Source organism: Sitodiplosis mosellana, unplaced genomic scaffold (assembly GCF_009176505.1).
Source record: "Sitodiplosis mosellana isolate CC-2019 unplaced genomic scaffold, AAFC_SMos_1.0 Smas_scaffold_5613, whole genome shotgun sequence".
In the NCBI taxonomy this organism is placed as follows: domain Eukaryota; kingdom Metazoa; phylum Arthropoda; class Insecta; order Diptera; family Cecidomyiidae; genus Sitodiplosis; species Sitodiplosis mosellana.
Window position 1 is genome coordinate 15,481 of NW_022600855.1, and position 19,430 is coordinate 34,910.

Genomic DNA, 19,430 nt, shown 5'->3' on the forward strand with positions numbered 1-19,430 from the left:
TCGTCAACAAAGAAAATGCTAAAAATTCAAATCAAATTGTTAAATTTTTTCTCCGTAAAAATGCGAAATCCATTTTATTTCTGGCTTGAACCTATTATCTTTAATAATAATTGGAAATCTTATTTTGTCTCGATGGTGATACAGACATGCGAATATTCAATTTATAAGAGCTGCGAAGCGACCTACAATCGAAGACGAGCCTGCTAGTATTGAATATTTTATGGTAACAAATATTTTACTTACAGATTCATAGCGATCCGGTCTGAGCGAAACTCGGCGATGAGCCTCTAAATTTTCACTTGCAAATCCGGGTTATTTCTTTGGAAAAAAATCCGGAAAAAATTCGTGTTTTTTCTTCAAGGAATCAGACGGGGTTTGTCATGAAAACCAGGTCGAACCCGGATATATTCAGGCGACCTGGAAGGTTTATGCTATACCCCAATTGAGAAACATTCATTTAAATATTCATTTTCCTGCAGAGAAAAATGATTCGGTTATCGCTATATATAGCAGGCATTTTGTAAGCTTTCAATCAAATTTGTGCATTGATTATGATTCTAACGAATGACACACGTTCTCAAAACAAAATACAAATGTTATCATTGAATTTGTTTAATTAATGCGATGCGATAGAGAGAGCGAAAGAGACCTGTCGTACTCATAAATCATGCTTTTTTCCAAAAAAAAAACAATCAATTCGTGTGTGCAATGCGAGTCAATAATTCAATCCTAGGGGGGAGGTTTACGACCATTATAATACCATCGTAATCAATTTAGGGGACGGGGTCACGACCAGTCGAATCTAGAAATCCAGACGTTACCAACTCCAGGTGGGGGGTAAATCCAGAAATCCCCCCAGTGCCCGTCATCATACGATACGCCCTGCCATCTCTTGTCATAATTAATTCTTATCAATTCCACTATTTTTCATCCTTCAAAGATTGAAAATGCTGTAAAAAAATACGAACGACACAAACAACACACAAGATTAAGCAAAACTAGGTGGCAAGTCAAACGTATGGTCTATCAAACGGATTTTGTGGAAATTGCTAGCACTTGTGTTGTTGGGTGATTATATTATAATTATGACCTCTTTGTTATCGGGTCAGCGTCGACCACATCGATGTTTGTTTGGTCGTCCACATCGATCACGTTTGGTCTATCTGTCGCAATTCCGTAGTCACCAAGTGGGTAGTCGCTTGGTGACTTCTGATTACGATTATTCCGTCGCATCCCCACATAAATATATACACAGCCGTATACAAGTAAATCAATAGAATATTTAACGCAACATGGGAGTACTTGTTAACTGCAATACGCGTGTGGTCATTTTTTGTGTTTTTTCACTGGTGTTTACGATTATAAACTGAGCATATGACTTTCATAACATCATGAAGGAAAGATGAATAACTAAAAATATATAAATAGATTTTGAGAGGAAAAAACTTTAGTATTAATGATAACACCGTGACTTCAATTTGAAAACAAGAAATGTGACATGAAGCGAAAACTTTCATTATGGAAGTCATTATTTTTTGTTATTGATGCCAATTTACAAGAACAAAAATCGTAATTGTTGATTGAATGCTCGAAAAAAACATTTTTCCCTTTAAAAGAATATAAAAAGACATAAATTCTTTGTAAAGTTTGTTATCAAGTATGGAAACTTCATAATCCAACAATTTAAATAATCACTGCTACCTGCTACAAATATTAAGCTAGAAAAAAGCTACAAAACATTCCAAACGAATACAATGTGATAAATGTACCGCACGGTTTATGTACGAACAATACGATTATGTACGTTATCACAATTGTGCGAATAAAATGTCAAATACATGGAAGAAAGCACGTTCAGTATTAATCTAGACAAAGTATATGTACTCTATTACCGTGTATTAGTGTCATATTTCTGTAAAGGCATTCTGGAATTGTATTGGTGCCATATATATATAGATTATCGACTATAGAAAATCGTCATTCACATTTTGTAAAGGCATTAATTATAACTCAAATTGAAGATTCTATATACGAGTAATTTGTTGATTAAAAACATTTTTGAAATTGATTTAGTTTTTTTTATATTTAATATTATTTCATAGAACGTAAGTCTCTGAATCTTTTTAATGAAATTTTCACCAATATTGCGTCAATTTTGGGAGGAAAAAAATAACCATCTTTCTCTATTGATTGTAGCCAATGAATCAAAATTTGCATCATGGAATTATTTACGGAGAAAGTGATCCTCTATTTCGGAAGTCATGCGTTATTTTTAGTGATCAGTATTGCTTAGCACCGGCATCACTGCTACTCAATTCATTCGAAAACATTCGAAATGAAGTCAATACTTCTGCTGATTTTGATATCCTAAAAGACTTGAAATTTAACCGGATTATTGACTCAAACGCAAGTCAACGTTATCATTGCTTGGCCAAGTATAATTATAAAATCGTTTATGAGCACAATGATGTCCTGTATAAATCAGACGCGACAATTTCAAAGATATTTAAGTGTCGTAACATTTGGAATTCATTCAACGACATTTTACGTAATTTCGTTGCACGTACATCAGCAAACAATGAGAGCAATAATTTGCATAAACTTCTTCTGTCAAGCTTCATAATATTTAAAATGAGAGTAAAAGATGAAGCGAATCTAGGTGATAACAGTTCATCTCTGGTAATATTCAATGATATAACGAAAAGTGTTTTCAAAAAAGGACCACAGCACCATTGTGAAAAACTTCCTATGAATGTTATTCGTAAGCTTGAAAATATTGAATCGATTTCCACTCCATTTGGGAATGAGTGTTTTTTAAATACCATTAATGTGGGTCGGATTGCGAATATTTTTGGTGACAACAAATGCTTGATGGTTGCATCAATGCCTTTAGTCAATGGATGTGAAGGAGGGGCCGTTTATAACAAGGATAAAGATTTAATTGGAATCGTGGTCAGTACCACTTTTGATTGGAACAGCGAAAATGCGACTTTAACACTAGTAGCTAAATTCAATGAAATTATGGCCGAATTTGTTGAACAAAGCAAATTAACTTCAATTAATATTGAAAACGAATATAACAGCTGCAACAACGTCAAATATATAAATAACACAAAAGTGAATTGTAAAGCTTCGAATTGTGTTAGCAAAGATTCATACAAGTTTGAAAATTTCATCGTGTTGATACAAAGTGCAGACAGCTGGGGCAGTGGTTGTTTTGTCCAAATCAATGAAGTTCGAATGATCATCACTTGTGCTCATGTATTGGAGAATCATGATGGGAATGTACGTTGCACTTGGAAGTTTGGTCATTTTGAAAGCAAAATTATTTTCAAAAATCCACACTTTGACCAAGCTTTTGATATAGCGATTTTAGAAGCGCCACCAAATGTTCCCGAACTGTATTTCACAAAGTGTTATACAATACCTACGAAAATTGGCCAAACGGTGTACTCATCAGGCTTTCCACATTTCACCAGGTTAGTAACGATTTTATTGATGTCAGCCACACAACGAATAATGTAAACTAATTTTTTACTCTCTTCTTTACCAGTTTGGGCAAAGTACACGACTTTTTTCCAAGCATTTTTGAAGGTCGAATAACAAAGATTTCTAAAGGTGTGATATTCAGCGATGCTAGTGTGCAAAGTGGGCAAAGTGGGTAGGTCTATTTAATAACTAGGGAAACTATAACGAAGTTCCTGTACATGTACATAATTACCATTAAAGCATATGTATATGTTTTTGTTTATGCTTGAAACGAATTTAATTTATACAATAATATAAAATTGGTTTATTTTTATTTAAATAATGTTCACAGTGGGCCAATGTTCACAGATGATGGTCATTTGATCGGTATCACCGTATCGAATTCAAAAGATGATGCTTATCAGCTGATTTATCCTAACATTAATATGTCAGTACCAGTTTATGAAATTTTTCCAATTCTCCAACAATATGGAAAATCAAAGGGTATGTATATTTTTATTGATGAATAAGATATTTTGATATTTCTGATTAGTATTATTGATAAACTGAATTTCCATTTTCTATATCTCCAGATGAAAGACACTTACAAAACTTAGTGGCAAATAAAGAAGTGAAAAGCGTTTGGGCCCTAGAAACACCAAAAATACTATGCAAACTGTAAAAATAAGCGAGGAGCAATAAAAAAGTGGCAAGAGCATCGAGAGCTACAGTTACCTGAAAAGACTAAAAGACTAGATTAAAATAATGTGATCATTTTTTTGTTATTATCATTTGTAAAAAAATCATATAAAATTAGTTATTATGTCTCAAAATATTTGTTAATTTTAAATAAAGAAAAATTAAAGCTTTTAAAATATTTCTTTTTCGTAAAAAGTGTTTTTATACAATCTATGTTTGGTCCTAAAATAGTACCTACTTTTCTTTGTAAAATAAGTAAATTTGGTATTACTTATTTTATTTTTCACATAAATAAATAAATGCAGAAAACGGGTAATACTAAAAATTTGACATGATATGAAGATGAAATAAATTCCACAGAAGCAATTAATCTAGTAATATCTTATACTATGCACGTATTTTTTTGGAAAGTTTTCAGCTAACCACAAATTGTAAACCGGCCATTACTTTAGTACACCGCCAGTAGAGTGACTACGTGTTAGTTCAATACGGCAATACCAAAGGCTATCATACTAAATGTCATTCATGAGAATATGAATTTTGGATTGTCATCGTTGAGCGTTCATTACAGTTCAGTTCCGAAGACAAGTTTATTGGATATATTTGCAGTTCGTTATTTAGCGATATAATTTTTATTGAAATACAGTGTATAAATTATAAACTCCTTTTCGAATAAAGTTTCATTTGAAATATCCATCAAACATAAAAAATAAAATTAAATAAATATTAAAACATAATTTTTCATTAAAGTCATCTACAATTTAAGATAATCTTTGAGACGAAAATGGCTGATCATAAAGGGTAATGAGTAGAGAGATTTTAGTTGATTTGTTCTAATCCCCGATACAAACGCAATTTGAAACGCAACAATGGTGTTGAAATAATTATTTATACAAAAAATGCTTTGTTGCATATTGCCCATAATTTTTTTAAAAATATTTTATCCACAAATGAAATATAAATAGTAATTATTATATAGATCGAATTCCATTTTCCATTATGTGGAAAAGTTTCCTTTTGAAATTTATGGATGAAATAGTTTGTGTAAAGCTGCATCATTTGAAAAGTAATGGCATAATATTGTCGCTGCCGATTGCTGAATCATTTTAGTACATGTTCTGAATGTTTTGTCATCTGACAATAAAGGCCGGAATAACTCCACTTTTAGCTTTGCTGAGTGTACATTGTTAGTTAGTTCAGGTCATCATCATTCGATTTCACTAAAGTTTTGCTTTTTCATTTGAAACAACATATTTACAAGTTCTCATTCATTCGATTTTTTTCTCATTAAATTTCGAACAAAAACTTTAACAAATATGGTTGATCATAAGAGGTATATTAAACAAAACCAAACAAAAAGCAGCATCCTTTCCTAAATACAGAATTGAATTAAATTACACAAACATTTATTGAAACCGGTAAAAGAACTCCTACGACGGCTTTAGACAAATAAATCTGAACTTTTTCGTTCAACAATTTTTTGCTTGTGATTGTTATACACAAAATATTTTCCTGTGTAAAAAGTCTTCTTATCGAAATTTAACTATATTACAACGACAAAAAGTGTTACAAAAGTCAAAGATAAACTATTGAACTTATCTCGCACTTTTTCTTTTTATTGTCTAAAATATTTTATGTTATATCATGTTTTTAATGAATTTTGTCGGTCATGCATAAAATGTGAGGTTAAATAAGTCAAGCTTCCTTATCTGATCTGTTTTTTTTTCTATTCTCTTCTGAAAAAAATTACATCGCTTTTATGTGTATTTATTTGTTTCATTTTGATTGCATTTTCACAGTGATGATTTGGCAACCGCAATTTTGAAGCGTAAAGATCGCCCAAACCGTTTATTGGTTGAGGAAGCAGTTAATGATGACAATTCAGTGGTATCATTGTCACAGGCGAAAATGGATGAGCTCCGTTTGTTCCGAGGCGATACTGTTCTACTGAAGGGAAAACGGCGCAAGGAAACCGTTTGTATTGTTCTTTCCGACGACAACTGTCCGGATGAGAAGATTCGTATGAATCGCGTCGTGCGTAACAATTTACGCGTTCGTCTGGGTGATGTTGTTTCGATTCAATCATGTCCAGATGTCAAATATGGCAGTCGAGTGCACATTTTGCCTATCGATGACACTGTCGAAGGTTTAACTGGGTTAGTATAGATTTGAATAAATTTAGCGAACGTTCCCAAATAAGCTATTATATTATTTGAATTAGGAATGTGTTTGAGGTGTATTTGAAACCCTACTTCCTTGAAGCATATCGTCCCATTCACAAAGATGATACTTTCTTAGTGCGCGGTGGAATGCGAGCCGTCGAATTTAAGGTGGTAGGTACTGATCCATCACCATATTGTATTGTAGCCCCGGAAACAGTTTTACATTGCGAAGGCGATCCAATCAAACGTGAAGAGGAAGAAGAAGCTTTGAATGCAGTAGGCTACGATGACATTGGTGGTTGTCGTAAACAATTGGCTCAGATCAAAGAAATGGTTGAACTTCCACTGAGACATCCTTCGCTGTTTAAGGCGATCGGTGTGAAACCACCACGTGGAATTTTAATGTACGGTCCACCAGGAACAGGTACTTGGTATTTACTTTCATCAAAATTCTATCATTAATTGCCTTTGAATCCTTTAACATAGTCCACAATTTATTTCTATCTATTCATTTTTCAGGTAAAACATTGATTGCTCGTGCCGTGGCTAATGAAACCGGCGCATTTTTCTTTTTGATCAATGGTCCTGAAATCATGTCCAAATTGGCTGGTGAATCTGAATCGAATTTACGGAAAGCTTTCGAGGAAGCCGAAAAAAATTCACCGGCTATTATTTTCATCGATGAACTAGATGCTATAGCACCAAAACGTGAAAAGACACACGGAGAAGTGGAGCGTCGTATTGTGTCGCAACTATTAACTTTGATGGACGGAATGAAGAAGAGCTCACACGTCATTGTTATGGCAGCAACAAATCGACCAAATTCAATTGATCCAGCACTTCGTCGCTTTGGACGGTTCGACCGCGAAATTGACATTGGTATACCAGATGCCACTGGCCGATTGGAGGTGCTAAGAATCCATTCGAAAAACATGCGCTTAGCCGATGACGTCGATTTAGAACAAATCGCAGCTGAATCACATGGCCATGTTGGAGCTGATTTGGCATCACTTTGTTCAGAAGCAGCTTTACAGCAAATTCGTGAAAAAATGGATTTAATTGATCTTGAAGACGATCAAATTGATGCCGAGGTATTAAATTCATTGGCTGTTACTATGGATAACTTCCGTTACGCAATGACAAAGTCCTCGCCATCAGCATTGCGAGAAACGGTTGTTGAGGTGCCTAATGTAAGTTGGACTGACATTGGTGGCTTGGAAAGTGTCAAAAAAGAATTGCAAGAACTGGTTCAATATCCAGTTGAGCATCCAGATAAGTTCTTGAAATTTGGCATGCAGCCATCACGCGGCGTCTTATTCTATGGGCCACCAGGTAAAAGATTATATTATGATGTAATTTAAAATTTAATTTCAAAATTAATTCTTTTGCGTTTCATTAGGTTGTGGTAAAACATTGTTAGCTAAGGCAATTGCAAACGAATGCCAAGCAAATTTCATTTCGGTTAAGGGACCCGAATTGCTGACCATGTGGTTTGGTGAATCTGAAGCTAATGTGCGGGACATTTTCGATAAGGCTCGATCAGCATCCCCATGTGTACTATTCTTCGACGAATTGGATAGCATTGCTAAATCACGAGGTGGAAATGTTGGTGATGCTGGCGGTGCTGCTGATCGTGTGATCAATCAGATTTTAACTGAAATGGATGGCATGGGCGCAAAGAAAAATGTGTTCATTATCGGAGCCACGAATCGACCGGGTACGAATTATTTAGTTATTTATTTGCTCCCACAAATTGGCTGTAGCATTTTTGCAAAAAAAAATAGTTTTTTTTGGCTTTTTTGACTTTTATTTACTTCAATATGTTTCTATTCTTTCATTTTCAGACATTATCGATTCGGCAATCTTGCGTCCAGGACGTTTGGATCAACTTATTTATATTCCATTGCCTGATGAAAAATCGCGTGAAGCAATCTTAAAGGCAAATCTTCGTAAGAGTCCGTTGGCCAAAGAAGTTGATTTAACATACATTGCAAAGGTTACACAAGGCTTCTCCGGAGCAGATTTAACCGAAATCTGTCAACGCGCATGTAAATTGGCTATCAGACATGCGATTGAAGCTGATATCAAACGAGAGCGCGAACGGGCAGAAAATCAACAGTCAGCTATGGATGTGAGTAGATTCAAAATCCTTAATTCAGTCAATAATTCAAAACGTGCCACATATAAATAAATTACGACTTCTTGCTAAATAATAGATGGACGAAGACGATCCGGTTCCAGAAATCACACGTGCACATTTCGAGGAAGCTATGAAATTTGCACGTCGGTCTGTCAGTGACAACGATATCCGCAAATACGAAATGTTTGCTCAAACCTTGCAACAATCTCGTGGCTTCGGAACGAATTTCCGTTTTCCAACTGGTGGTATTGCTGGTGCTCCACCTTCGGGCAGTTCGTCACAAGGGAATTCGAACTCTGGTAACAGTGGTCAAGCAGATCGACAAGCCGATGGAGATGATGATCTTTACAACTAAGTGAATGTCGGGTATTAAATATCTAAAATCATCATAGTAAGAGGACTTCATACCCCAAAAAGATAAAGGCAACATGAATTCGAATCGCTGTTCTTTTCTTTCCTTTTCAAAAAATAATTTAAAATAAAGCAAATCTTTCTCAATATTAAGCCGATGCATACTGAAAATGATTCCGATGCAGATAAGACAACAAACAAAAAAAATAAAAAATGCAATTAAAAAAACCATTTCATAAATTAAAAGCTAAATACCATTTATACTATAAAATATATAAAATGTGGTAGTTTTTGTTTCTTTAATGAAGATAAAAATAAATAAAAAACAATTTCAAACAGTATTATTAACGTTTTTAAACTCACATATTCCAGTTTGATGGAATTGGAAAATTATACTATTTCCAAATTGGAAATTCTTTTGTCAAAAAACAAACATGCGCATTGAAATATCCATTTCTCTTCACTCACTCTCGTACTTTTTCACAAAATAGCTTGCAAAATACCAAAAGTCGAACAGCATGGAAAAATTCAATGCGCACAAATGGATTTGTTCGTTTGGTACAAATGTAAGATACGAGATGATGAGAGACGGACATATCGTAATACGCTGACTGTGGTTATATTCGTCCTCTACTCGCTTTTGCTATAGATGATGTAAACATTGCTTATGTACACATAAAATGATGTTCGAAAATTTGCAAAAAGGTAGTAGGAGATATTAAAAAGAATTTGTTAGCTCAGAACGTTGAAATTTGACCAACACCGCATACATATTTTCTGTGGGATTCAATAAACTATCATCGAAATGGATATGGACCTGATTGGCCTTTAAATTGCTTCTAAAATCGACGTTCGCATGAAACTATCAAAATTCCTTGTGTGCTAACAGTGTATGATGGTGCATTCGCGAATACATGAAAAGTAGGTTAATCGTGTGAAAGAATCTGTACCAAAAATATTGTGTATGCCAAGAGAGATACGTGAACGAAAACCATTTTGTGTGTATACATTGTTGATTAAAAAGTTTGAGGCCATCGCATCGAATCTATTTTAAAATAATTTTATGAAATAATTGACTTTAATAATGTCGGAATGAAAATAAATTCAAATAAGTTATGAAAGTAAAAAGTAGTGCAATTTATTGTTTCGAAAATTGATTGTCGAATTGTCGAATTGTCGAATAGTTCGAGCTGAAGGAATATAAAACATTAAGGTATTAGTCAAACGATTCGAGTGAAAAAAAGAGAAATGACATATTTTGCACTAAATAGGGTGCGGTATCGTTGAAACATATATATCCTTGAAAAACCAACTAGAAATTGGTCACCGTATACCACAGCTTTTGGAAATTTGAAATGAGAAAAATTAAAAATTCTAAAATGCCACAAAAAGTGTTTTTATGCGCAAAATGGGTAGTAACAAAAACTTGACATGATATAAATATAAAAATGAAAAAAATCACACAGAAGCAATTAATCTAGTTCACAAATCAAAAAATAAATATAAATTATATTCATGGACTGAAAGCTACTTAAACATTGTTGTTGTGCTGTTTTTGAAATCATTTTCCATTACTTTAAAGAAAAGTTAGGACTATTCAGAACGGAACATATTTGTTCTTCGGGTTAATGAACCATGAACCCTATCTTTCAAAATGTGGTAAATGTGTTTTTTCCGTTGTTACAAAACCTCCGTTTTTTCGAGAAAAAAATAACAACATAGGCGAAAACCCCATATAAAAGTACCTTTTTTGAATTTTTTTCATAAGTATTCGAAAAATTAAAAAGTTCAATCAATGGCTCTAGTTAGGCTCGAACACTGCTTTTGCAGATTACAGATTTTAATATTCTGGACTTTAGCATCGTGGCCTACATTTCACATAATTTCAAGAGCCTACATTTCCTTGATTTGGATGCGCTACGTCTTTAATATCTTCGTAAATTCTCCTAAATGACATGAACCGTTGACTTCTCAGCGTAACGTTTTATAATCATGTAGATTTTGACACATTTGATATGATGACTTCGGGTTCTCGCATCAAATCGTCCAAATTATTCAAAAAGACTGATAATTCTTCGAAATGTCGGTTTTTTTTCTAGATCGTTTTCGTCGATTCATACAGTTTGACTAACTTGTCGATGCATTTATTCCATCGTAGTATTTTAATGCGGTGGTGACTCTAACAATTGATGGAGAGAAAATTTCATAAACGTTTGTTTATTATTACAGAATATGACCTAAGAGTCAGACCATTTATTTTCAAGACCGTTCCTATTTCATGATAGTAGCTGCATGAATTTCTTATGAGTCTGGCGCTTTGTTTCCGCACAGACAAATATATTATTGACTATTTTAATTCAAAAATTTGATTCCAATGGCACCTTTTGTCGGGAAATTGCTTGCTTAAGTCCATCTTCTTTTCTTGGGATGAGATTCGTTTGGTACACTTTTTCATAGTATTCTTCAGTAGCAGAATAGTTGCAATTTTCTGCAAATTAATAAAAGAAAACAAATAGTTGTGGCAATGTTTTTGTCTTCAGTGACAATGCTGAATTTTCGGACTTCCTCATTGTGAATTATTTACGCTGTTGAAAAAATGATATAAATGATGATTTCGACAAAAACCACTTGAAAACACACAAATACAGATAAATGTAACCTAAACTTGAAGAAAATGTTGATGTATTCAAAACACGCCTTACCAAATTCGCTCTCACTTGTGTTCTGTCACGTTTGAGCTTTGCCGAATGATGAAATTTACGAACGATCGGTTATCCAAAAGCAAATATCCATATTTTACTCTACCATACACTATGTCAATCAAGTTGTTGATATCTTAGCAAGACAAACTGAATGGCCGCATTCTCTTTTTTGACATTTTGAATAGAGTCAGCTGTTCAGCAACGTAGCGTCGAAATTGTCAAGTAATAATGTTACATTAAAAGTTCTTATGGTTTGAAATCTAGGTTCACATGAAACACTAAGAAAAAATCCAAACTTATTTTTGTTCTACCTGTGAAAATCGATTCGTTGATATCATATTAATAGCAACATGAATAGATTACTTGTTTTTTCTTGCTTGGCATTTCAAAAACAGTCAGCTGTTCAGAAATGAAGTGAAACAAAATCGAAGCTTTGAGAAAATGTGTCACTAAGAAATAAAAAAAACTATACTCAAAATGAAACAGAAACAGCCCATATACGTATTATATATTTTTCAAGCGCACACATACGTTCTCACGAAACGTATGACAAAGTAAACTGGTTTACATGAAATGAAGATGCTCGTTATCGTATAGATTAATCTTTGGTTAAGTTTTTTCCCTATATAAATGCCACCGAAACGATGTATTAATTATTAATTAAAGCCACTGCCTCAATAATTGGCAATATTTCATATTTAGCAAAAACTTAAATTGTGAAATTGGAACGATTTCGGAAGCTAAATAACTGTATATCAATTTCAAGAGTTCCATGATAGAATATATTTATATTTATATTATGAATTATCAAAATTAAAATGGGTACATGCAGGCCGCGTAAATAAACTCTCTTGAGGAGTAGTGTTCTGTTTTAAGTTGAGTCGTTTTTCAAGTTGCGTGTATCATTTTCCAGTTTCACAACTTTTGCCACTTCTTTGTGTCGTTATCAGTTGCCAATAAGTTGTTGTATTATAAGTCCCGTTGGCAATCATGATTAATTATATTGATCTGAATATCGGCGCTGAAAAATTCTGCCGCGTATCACGTACGCCACTAAATTTTTTTGTGTAAAAAATTCTATCTTGTCTTAAGAATATCGAATAAATCCATGGTTCTGCAATGCAAAATACAATGACCTACACATGATTATTAAAATTAAATCTGAAATCTTCGTTTGAAAAAAAGCAACAAAGAACGCTTGATTTTGGCACTTTACTTTTATTGTGTTATAATAATAAATTACAATGAATGAATTATCGTTTAAATTAAATTCGCTCCAAACATATACATATGTGTATTATATGATGAATCATGTGAAAATTTATTGAATGAATATTGTCTCTTATTGATCACTCGTATTATTCTCTATTCATAGTGACATTTAACTTACAATTTTACTTTTAACATATCACAAATATAAGAAATTTCAATAAAATTGTACGACCCCTGTATATTAATTGAAATTGATAGTAACGGAATATTGAAGAAGTCAATTTTTTTAATGAAATCAATATTAAATAGGCTGCTTAACAAAATGACCGAGAAATATTTCTCAATTTTTCTCTTTCAAACCTCTTAATCAAAATCGTGTCAGGTGTCCGGTGTCAGGCAAAATTAAATCCCGAATTTTTTTTCATGCCAGTAATAATGAACAAACATCAAAGAGTTCATCTATGGTAGACTTATGTTTACCGGTGCCGGGAATAGTTAGAAATATTGAGATCGACAATAATGTCCATATCTGTTAAAAAGTCATAACATTTAAGTAAAATGACAAACCTAAATATTGATTTGAATTTGTTATTCCAAAATTTAACTCGCTTTTTAGCACTCACTTTTCCACATGGTACTTTGCCTGGATCGACATTTTGTGAATAAACTTCATTTCTTAATTTAAGAAATTTAATAATTATGTGTAATCAACACAATTGGCGTTGAATATTTTCATTGACACTTCGATCATTTCATTGTCACTAAAGTAATCTAAATATTCATTGTTTTGCTCTTTCATTTTAAGCAATGTACAAATTACAGTAAAAACCAACATTGTTTCCTGCCTTTGCTTCAACCTGTTTGAATTTTTGCACAAAAAAGTTTATTCTACAATTTTTTTTATTGTATTTTGTCTTCGTCACTTCAAAAATTGAAAAAAAATCTTTGACTAAGTTGAACGATTGCTTTTGAGTAGCAGCGCGATTGTTTGCCGCGGATATGATTGGCTTGCTTTCGTTCCAAAGCTAAAAGACTAATACAATTCACCTTATTTACTAAATGTTATAATATTTATAGCGGCAAATTCCCTACTTTAACCGATTCGAACCCATACTAGTATGGCTGTTCATGTGTGCGATGTTGACGATATGACTGTATTTTTTTAGCATTGAGTGCGATTTGTGTTTGTGAATTATTTGTGTAAAAAGTCGATACTTGTGTGTATCACTGTAGCATGAATAAGCTGAAAACTTGAAAATATACATACATGTGTAGCTATATTTTCTTCCATCTTAAGCGCTTTTCAGAGTATTTGTGAAAAGAAATAGCCAAACCAAATTAAAATAAACATATGTAGTTCTGCACTGTTTGATGGTATAGTTCTTCTTGTTGACGATGGAACCTATCAAACGTATTAGGTGAATTTTTTCAGACACTACACAGGAAATTCTGAAAGCAACTCACACTATGAATAGGCAAAATATATAATAGCAAGTAAACGTGTTTGATGTTCGCTCATATGTGCCAAAAGGTAGAGAACAAAATATACGAGTAAATAAACAAACAAATTTAGTCTTTGTAAATAGCACATACAACAGCAAACAACTGTATGTATAACGTAATAAACAACGCTCGGAATAATTCTTCACGTGTAAGTGTAGAAAAAATGTTTACGAAGAATATTGAATGATGTGATAGTTTATTTTTTCGTGTTCTTACTGATTTGGTTGATCATCTGAATACAATTTTTTAAACTAATTATCAAAGCTGCGTATGAAATTGGCTTTAACATACAATGATTGAATCAGAAAAACTTGTTCTAATAATCGAAATTATACCCAATAGCGAGAAAAGAACAAAAACCTGTAGTAGCTATAAAGGCCATATAAGATGTGAAAACCAGTTTTTAACTGGATCGCACTATATGCGCGAAATGAAAATTTCTGCACGATTGAATTGTAAGCTTTAATATCCAATAAATTGAACACCATAGAAAACACATGGAGAAAGATCACAATAGCCAACACTACCCTCATTGAAAAATCCCAACTGACAGAACTTTTTCCAAATCTTAAAATTATTTTACATAAATATTAAAATCTTTTTGTCTAGATTGTCAAAGACATGAAATAGTCAAGATAAAAAAAATCATTTTGCTTGATATTTTGTAGAAATTGTCAAATTTTGTACGTATGACCGATTTTTAGTTATAAACTCAGCCGAAGAAAATATTCACGGTGAATGTTCGAAATATTTATTAACCCTCGTACCGAGTCGGTACTACCGACATCCGGACCCAGCCAGATATTTCGTTTTTAAGTGTTAATTTAATATAGTTCTAGATAAGCTAGCGACCAGTGGGGTCGAAATTGAAATTTTCAAATTGGGAGACGAAATTTAAAAAAAATTCCGATTGGATTTTCAAAACTCATTCTATCTAGTGTAAATATCCTTCTTATCGCATCAGTAATGATGATATATTTACATATGTGTCGTAATCAAAAACAAAAATTAACAGTATGCTGAATGTGAAGAAATGTTAGTCATTGGCAAAAATGAGAAAATTTGTATGCGAGGTATCCTCAAATCACATTCGGTTGGCTTCAAATTTTCATGAGTTCCAGTTTTTCTGACGAAAAAATAAGATTCTGAAAGTTTGGTGGAATGTAGGCGCTGTAAACGAAAATATTATGTGATTTTGTGCTAGCCTTCACGCATACAGAATTCCGTGGCTTCATAGAAAAATGGCAGGAAACGGTCTCCACGCCTCTTGAAGTCAACAAACTGTCGTCATAGGAAACTACATTTTTGTCAATTGTGTTGAAATCAGGGTTCGATCGAGGAACTTTTACCAAGTGACCTCTTTAAAATTCAAAAAAATGACCCACCCTATCAGTGAGGAATCATAACGTGCTTGTCTACAGACACAAATAAATGCATCGACACACTTTCCTTCCTCATTGAAATATTTTGAGCCGCTATTTACCTTTATAGCTTCAAATACGTATTTTGAGTAACTAATCTTCCAATATGTCGAGAAAGGTATATGGACAAAGACTATAATTCCTGTTATTTATTACACCCTTTGCAATGAAAATTTGCAAATATATTATTGCGAGCGGAACGAGCCGAACTTTTTTGAAATAAAACGGCTATGAACCTCAAGAACTGCGCGAAATAGTAAAAAAAATGCGTTGTCTCATATTTGAATATCTATTTTTTTTGTCTGCATTTCATTTCGGGGGTTGACACAATGAAAAAATTCAGAAATGTCGACCAGTTTTTTTTTTATTTATCTCAGTAATGGATGATTCATACCCCAATTGCATCAACAAAAATCCTTACAAAGTCGAGAAAACCGTGAAAGGTTTGTGACGTTATACTAGCGCCAACGAATAAATACAGATTTACATTTTCGATATGTTATTAACCTTCAAACCGTGAAACCTATTTTATACACAACCCCTGCACCACACTAACAAAACAAAGTAAAACACGAATTTGCGATGAGCCTATTTAGTGAAGTTCATTTCAATTCTTTACGTCGTTAGACGCTTTCATGAACGCGACAAATTGAACGCATCAACAATGTTCTGTAATGAAAGAAACATTTTTCACTTATAAAATTGATGCTTATCACGTGCTACGCTCTCACAAAAATCAATTTTGCACATTCGTGACGTTTTTATTTTTTTGTCTACTTTATTAACAAATATAAAAAAGATTCAATAATACATTGAACGATCTGTGTCACAACTTTTGACACTTGTCTCGTAGCGCTAGAAGTGAGCTGTCAGACGCTTAGATGCAGGACCTTCGATTTTATAACGTTGTTCGTGAAACCGGTGCCTGAGTGCCCCAAGTGCATTTTTGTATGAAAACTAGAGTTGATAAGAGATAAACGATTTGTGTCTTGAGCAAAGTTATAGAGCATGTCAAGTACTAAAATATTCTTGCAAACACTTCCGTTATCTCTTATCAGTTCCGCGAAAAACCGCCATAAACGCGAAAAACGCGAGATTTTCCATATCATTTTTTACAGAACTGATAAGAGATAAGAGATATTTGTCTTGAGCAAAGTTGTAGAACAGGTTGAGTTCTACAACATTCCCGAAGACACCAAGTTGTTATCTCTTATCAGTTACGCGAAAAATGACAAGTAAAAAACCCGTATTTTCCGCGGTCATTGCGGTTTTTCGCGTATTTTGCGCAACTGATAAGAGATAAGAGATATCTGTCTGGGACAAAATTGTAGAGCGGGACAAGTTCTACAATATTTTTGAAGATTTTATCTCCTTATCTCTTATCAATTATGCGGAAAACCGCGAAAAACGCGATTTTTATGTTATCATTTTTCGCGTAACTGATAAGAGATAACAAGTTAAAGTCTTCGGGGATGTTGTAGACCTCAACCAGTTCTACAACTTTGCTGAGGACAGATATCTTTTATCTCTTATCAGTCCATTAAAAAATTGGATACAAAAAATACGCGTCTTCCGCGTTTTTGCATATTTCGCGGAACTGATAAGAGATAATGGAATTGAATTTGTACAAATATTGTAGTACTTGACATGCTCTATAACTTTGCTCAGAACACAAATCTTTTATCTCTTATTACACTCTGGTTTTTATACAAAAATGCACTTTGGGCACTCAGGCACCCGATTCACGGATAGCGCATCACACATGCTTATGCACATATGTGATGACGTAGTATGCGTATGTGAGTATGTTAGCGCAATTCATGTAGTCAAATGTTCAACAAATCGAACCATCTTTGTGTAAATCTTTTATGATGAAAAATGATAAACATATAAGTGTTTAAAGTTGGTCTTGGGCACTCAGTGCCCGATTCACGGTTCTAAGGTTAATATGTTATTGCCCGACATATTTATTATTATGTTATGTTGGAATTTTTTTTATCCTAATAACGTTATTAAGATTTGACATGATAATAACATATTATCTTAATAACGACCAACAAAATCGCAAAAAAAAGTTTCATGTAAAAAACATGTCAATTTATTGTCTGAAAAAGACGAAAAAATGTTGAAAAAAATGTGTCTGGCAAAATTTGACATGATTTTTGTATGAAACATTTCGTCTGTTTTTTACATGAAACTTTTTTTTGCGATTTTTTTTATCGTTATTAAGATAATATGTCGATATGTTGATAACATATCGGCCGTTATTATTATGTTATGTTGGACCAAACATACCGCCGTTATTATTATGTTATTAAGTATAGTTAATAATATGTTATTGTCCGTAAATCTGTACGAATAAATGCAATGACAGATACAGCAGAATTAATAATTACTTTTCACCATAAACTCTGAGGTGAAAAGAGCTATCAGTTAATCAGTATGAAGAATAGAGGCCTGCTTCAGTATTCTCATTAGAAACTCATGTCTACAAATAGGAAGAATGATTAAGTATTGGTCAAGTAGTTATTGCAATAGTCAAAAAATATTGTGAAATTCAATTGTAAGTTGATGTCAGTGATTTACGCGCTCCGATTTTTTGTATTATTTACACTGTTCAGTGAATTTCTTCAACTAAGAAAATGTGTCTACAGGCCTTATATGAAATTTCCAGTTTTTATACGTAAAATGTCTTTCTGATTTTAAAAAAATGTGTCTCATTTTTAGTTCTGAAAAATGCTTGTATTTATTGCAACAAAAGAATAAATTATTAAATATGAGATAATTATTACTCAGAACAAATGAATAAGTAGGTGGTGAATTTTTGCGTGGTAAAACTGGAATGCTGAAGTATTTGACAAGTCATAAAAATAGTTCAAAATTATACCACGCGCGTCACTGCTGTGTTGCAAACCGAATGAAAACGAAGTATGGGATGATTTTTTCGCTGGAAAATCGCCCTTTGGGTCACTACTTCACATCAAATGTTCCGCCCGATCGATAAAGACTGGTCTGAATCTTCCCCGATTTTCCGATTTTCCATAGTAGCGCTTTTCCGAGAGATTTCCAACCAAAAAATGCATATGTGCTGTGTATAGTAATTTGCCCACATACATGCCCACATGTATATGAATGGTTTGGAGCACAAATGTAATACAGAAAAGTTGAGCGGAAAAATGTCGAATGAAAAGGGATAGCTATATAGTTCGCTATAGTTTACTATACAGTATACTATATAGCTATCCCTTTTCCGCTCATTCATCATCGACATTTTTCCGTTCAACTTTTCTGAATTACATTTTCGCTCCAAAACATTCATATATGGGGCACATTCGTATAGAAGAACGTTAACGGCTCATAGTTTTGATGCTGGTGTGCCCAGTGTGTGTTGGTAAATCATTTTGTAGTTGCCGATTGAGCATTTGCACTGTAGAGACCAAATTTGATTGTTTGATTTCCTGAAGAATGTCATCAAAATATTGAGGATTTTTTTCAAATAAGTGGGATTTATTGTTAACGCTTTGTCTGTCCCTGGGGCGAACAATGCCCGAGGCGACATTTTTTCTCATCATTTTTGGCGTAACTGATAAGAGATAACGACCAATTCAAAAATTGAATGTCTATCGATAATTAAACGTTTCCCTTTCACTAAAGGAATATGAATTTTGCGCTGCAAATGCGTTAAAACAACGCAACGCATACTCGTCAGCAGCTGATATAAGCAACTGACGTTAGTTAGTGCTGCTGACATCAGCTCATAACACGCTCTGGT

The 19,430-nt window shown here is 33.4% G+C and overlaps 2 protein-coding genes and 1 long non-coding RNA gene across 11 annotated transcripts in view; 2 read left to right on the top strand and 1 right to left on the bottom strand.

The window, feature by feature from the left end:
* The first annotated feature begins 1,043 nt into the window (after positions 1-1,043).
* LOC129572848 (peroxisomal leader peptide-processing protease) lies at positions 1,044-4,343 on the top strand. The gene is made up of 5 exons (XM_055452950.1): positions 1,044-2,105; positions 2,197-3,479; positions 3,554-3,661; positions 3,821-3,972; positions 4,062-4,343. Exons 2-5 carry the CDS (start codon positions 2,200-2,202, stop codon positions 4,148-4,150), a joined length of 1,629 nt encoding a protein of 542 aa, XP_055308925.1. The 5' UTR covers positions 1,044-2,105; positions 2,197-2,199; the 3' UTR covers positions 4,151-4,343.
* On the bottom strand, positions 3,770-13,809 carry LOC129572851 (uncharacterized). 3 transcript variants are annotated; one of them, XR_008688517.1, is made up of 4 exons: positions 13,358-13,809; positions 11,523-13,263; positions 11,071-11,405; positions 3,770-10,999 (listed from the first exon to the last, which is right to left on the bottom strand). It is a non-coding gene; the product is annotated as an uncharacterized LOC129572851 (long non-coding RNA). The 3 variants fall into 3 exon arrangements; XR_008688518.1 differs by having other exon boundaries at positions 3,770-11,308; XR_008688516.1 differs by having other exon boundaries at positions 3,770-11,405.
* The window catches only part of LOC129572849 (gamma-1-syntrophin), a gene marked incomplete in the record, with an annotated part of 89,889 nt that continues 79,896 nt past the window's right edge, over positions 9,438-19,430 (top strand). Inside the window, 1 exon segment of one of the 7 annotated variants that reach the window (XM_055452955.1) lies at positions 9,438-9,525. Coding sequence is in view for 4 of the 7 variants with exons in the window: in XM_055452957.1 (XP_055308932.1) it covers positions 14,344-14,385 (42 nt within the window). 7 annotated transcript variants of the gene reach the window in all.

What these genes read in the sequence shown, in the direction of transcription:
- LOC129572848 (XM_055452950.1), top strand. Translation starts at nt 2,200, where the DNA reads ATGAATCAAAATTTGCATCATGGAATTATTTACGGAGAAAGTGATCCT. An exon ending in GGCTTTCCACATTTCACCAG is followed by an intron (nt 3,480 to 3,553) that starts GTTAGTAACGAT and finishes CTTCTTTACCAG; the next exon opens with TTTGGGCAAAGTACACGACT. An exon ending in GTGCAAAGTGGGCAAAGTGG is followed by an intron (nt 3,662 to 3,820) that starts GTAGGTCTATTT and finishes TAATGTTCACAG; the next exon opens with TGGGCCAATGTTCACAGATG.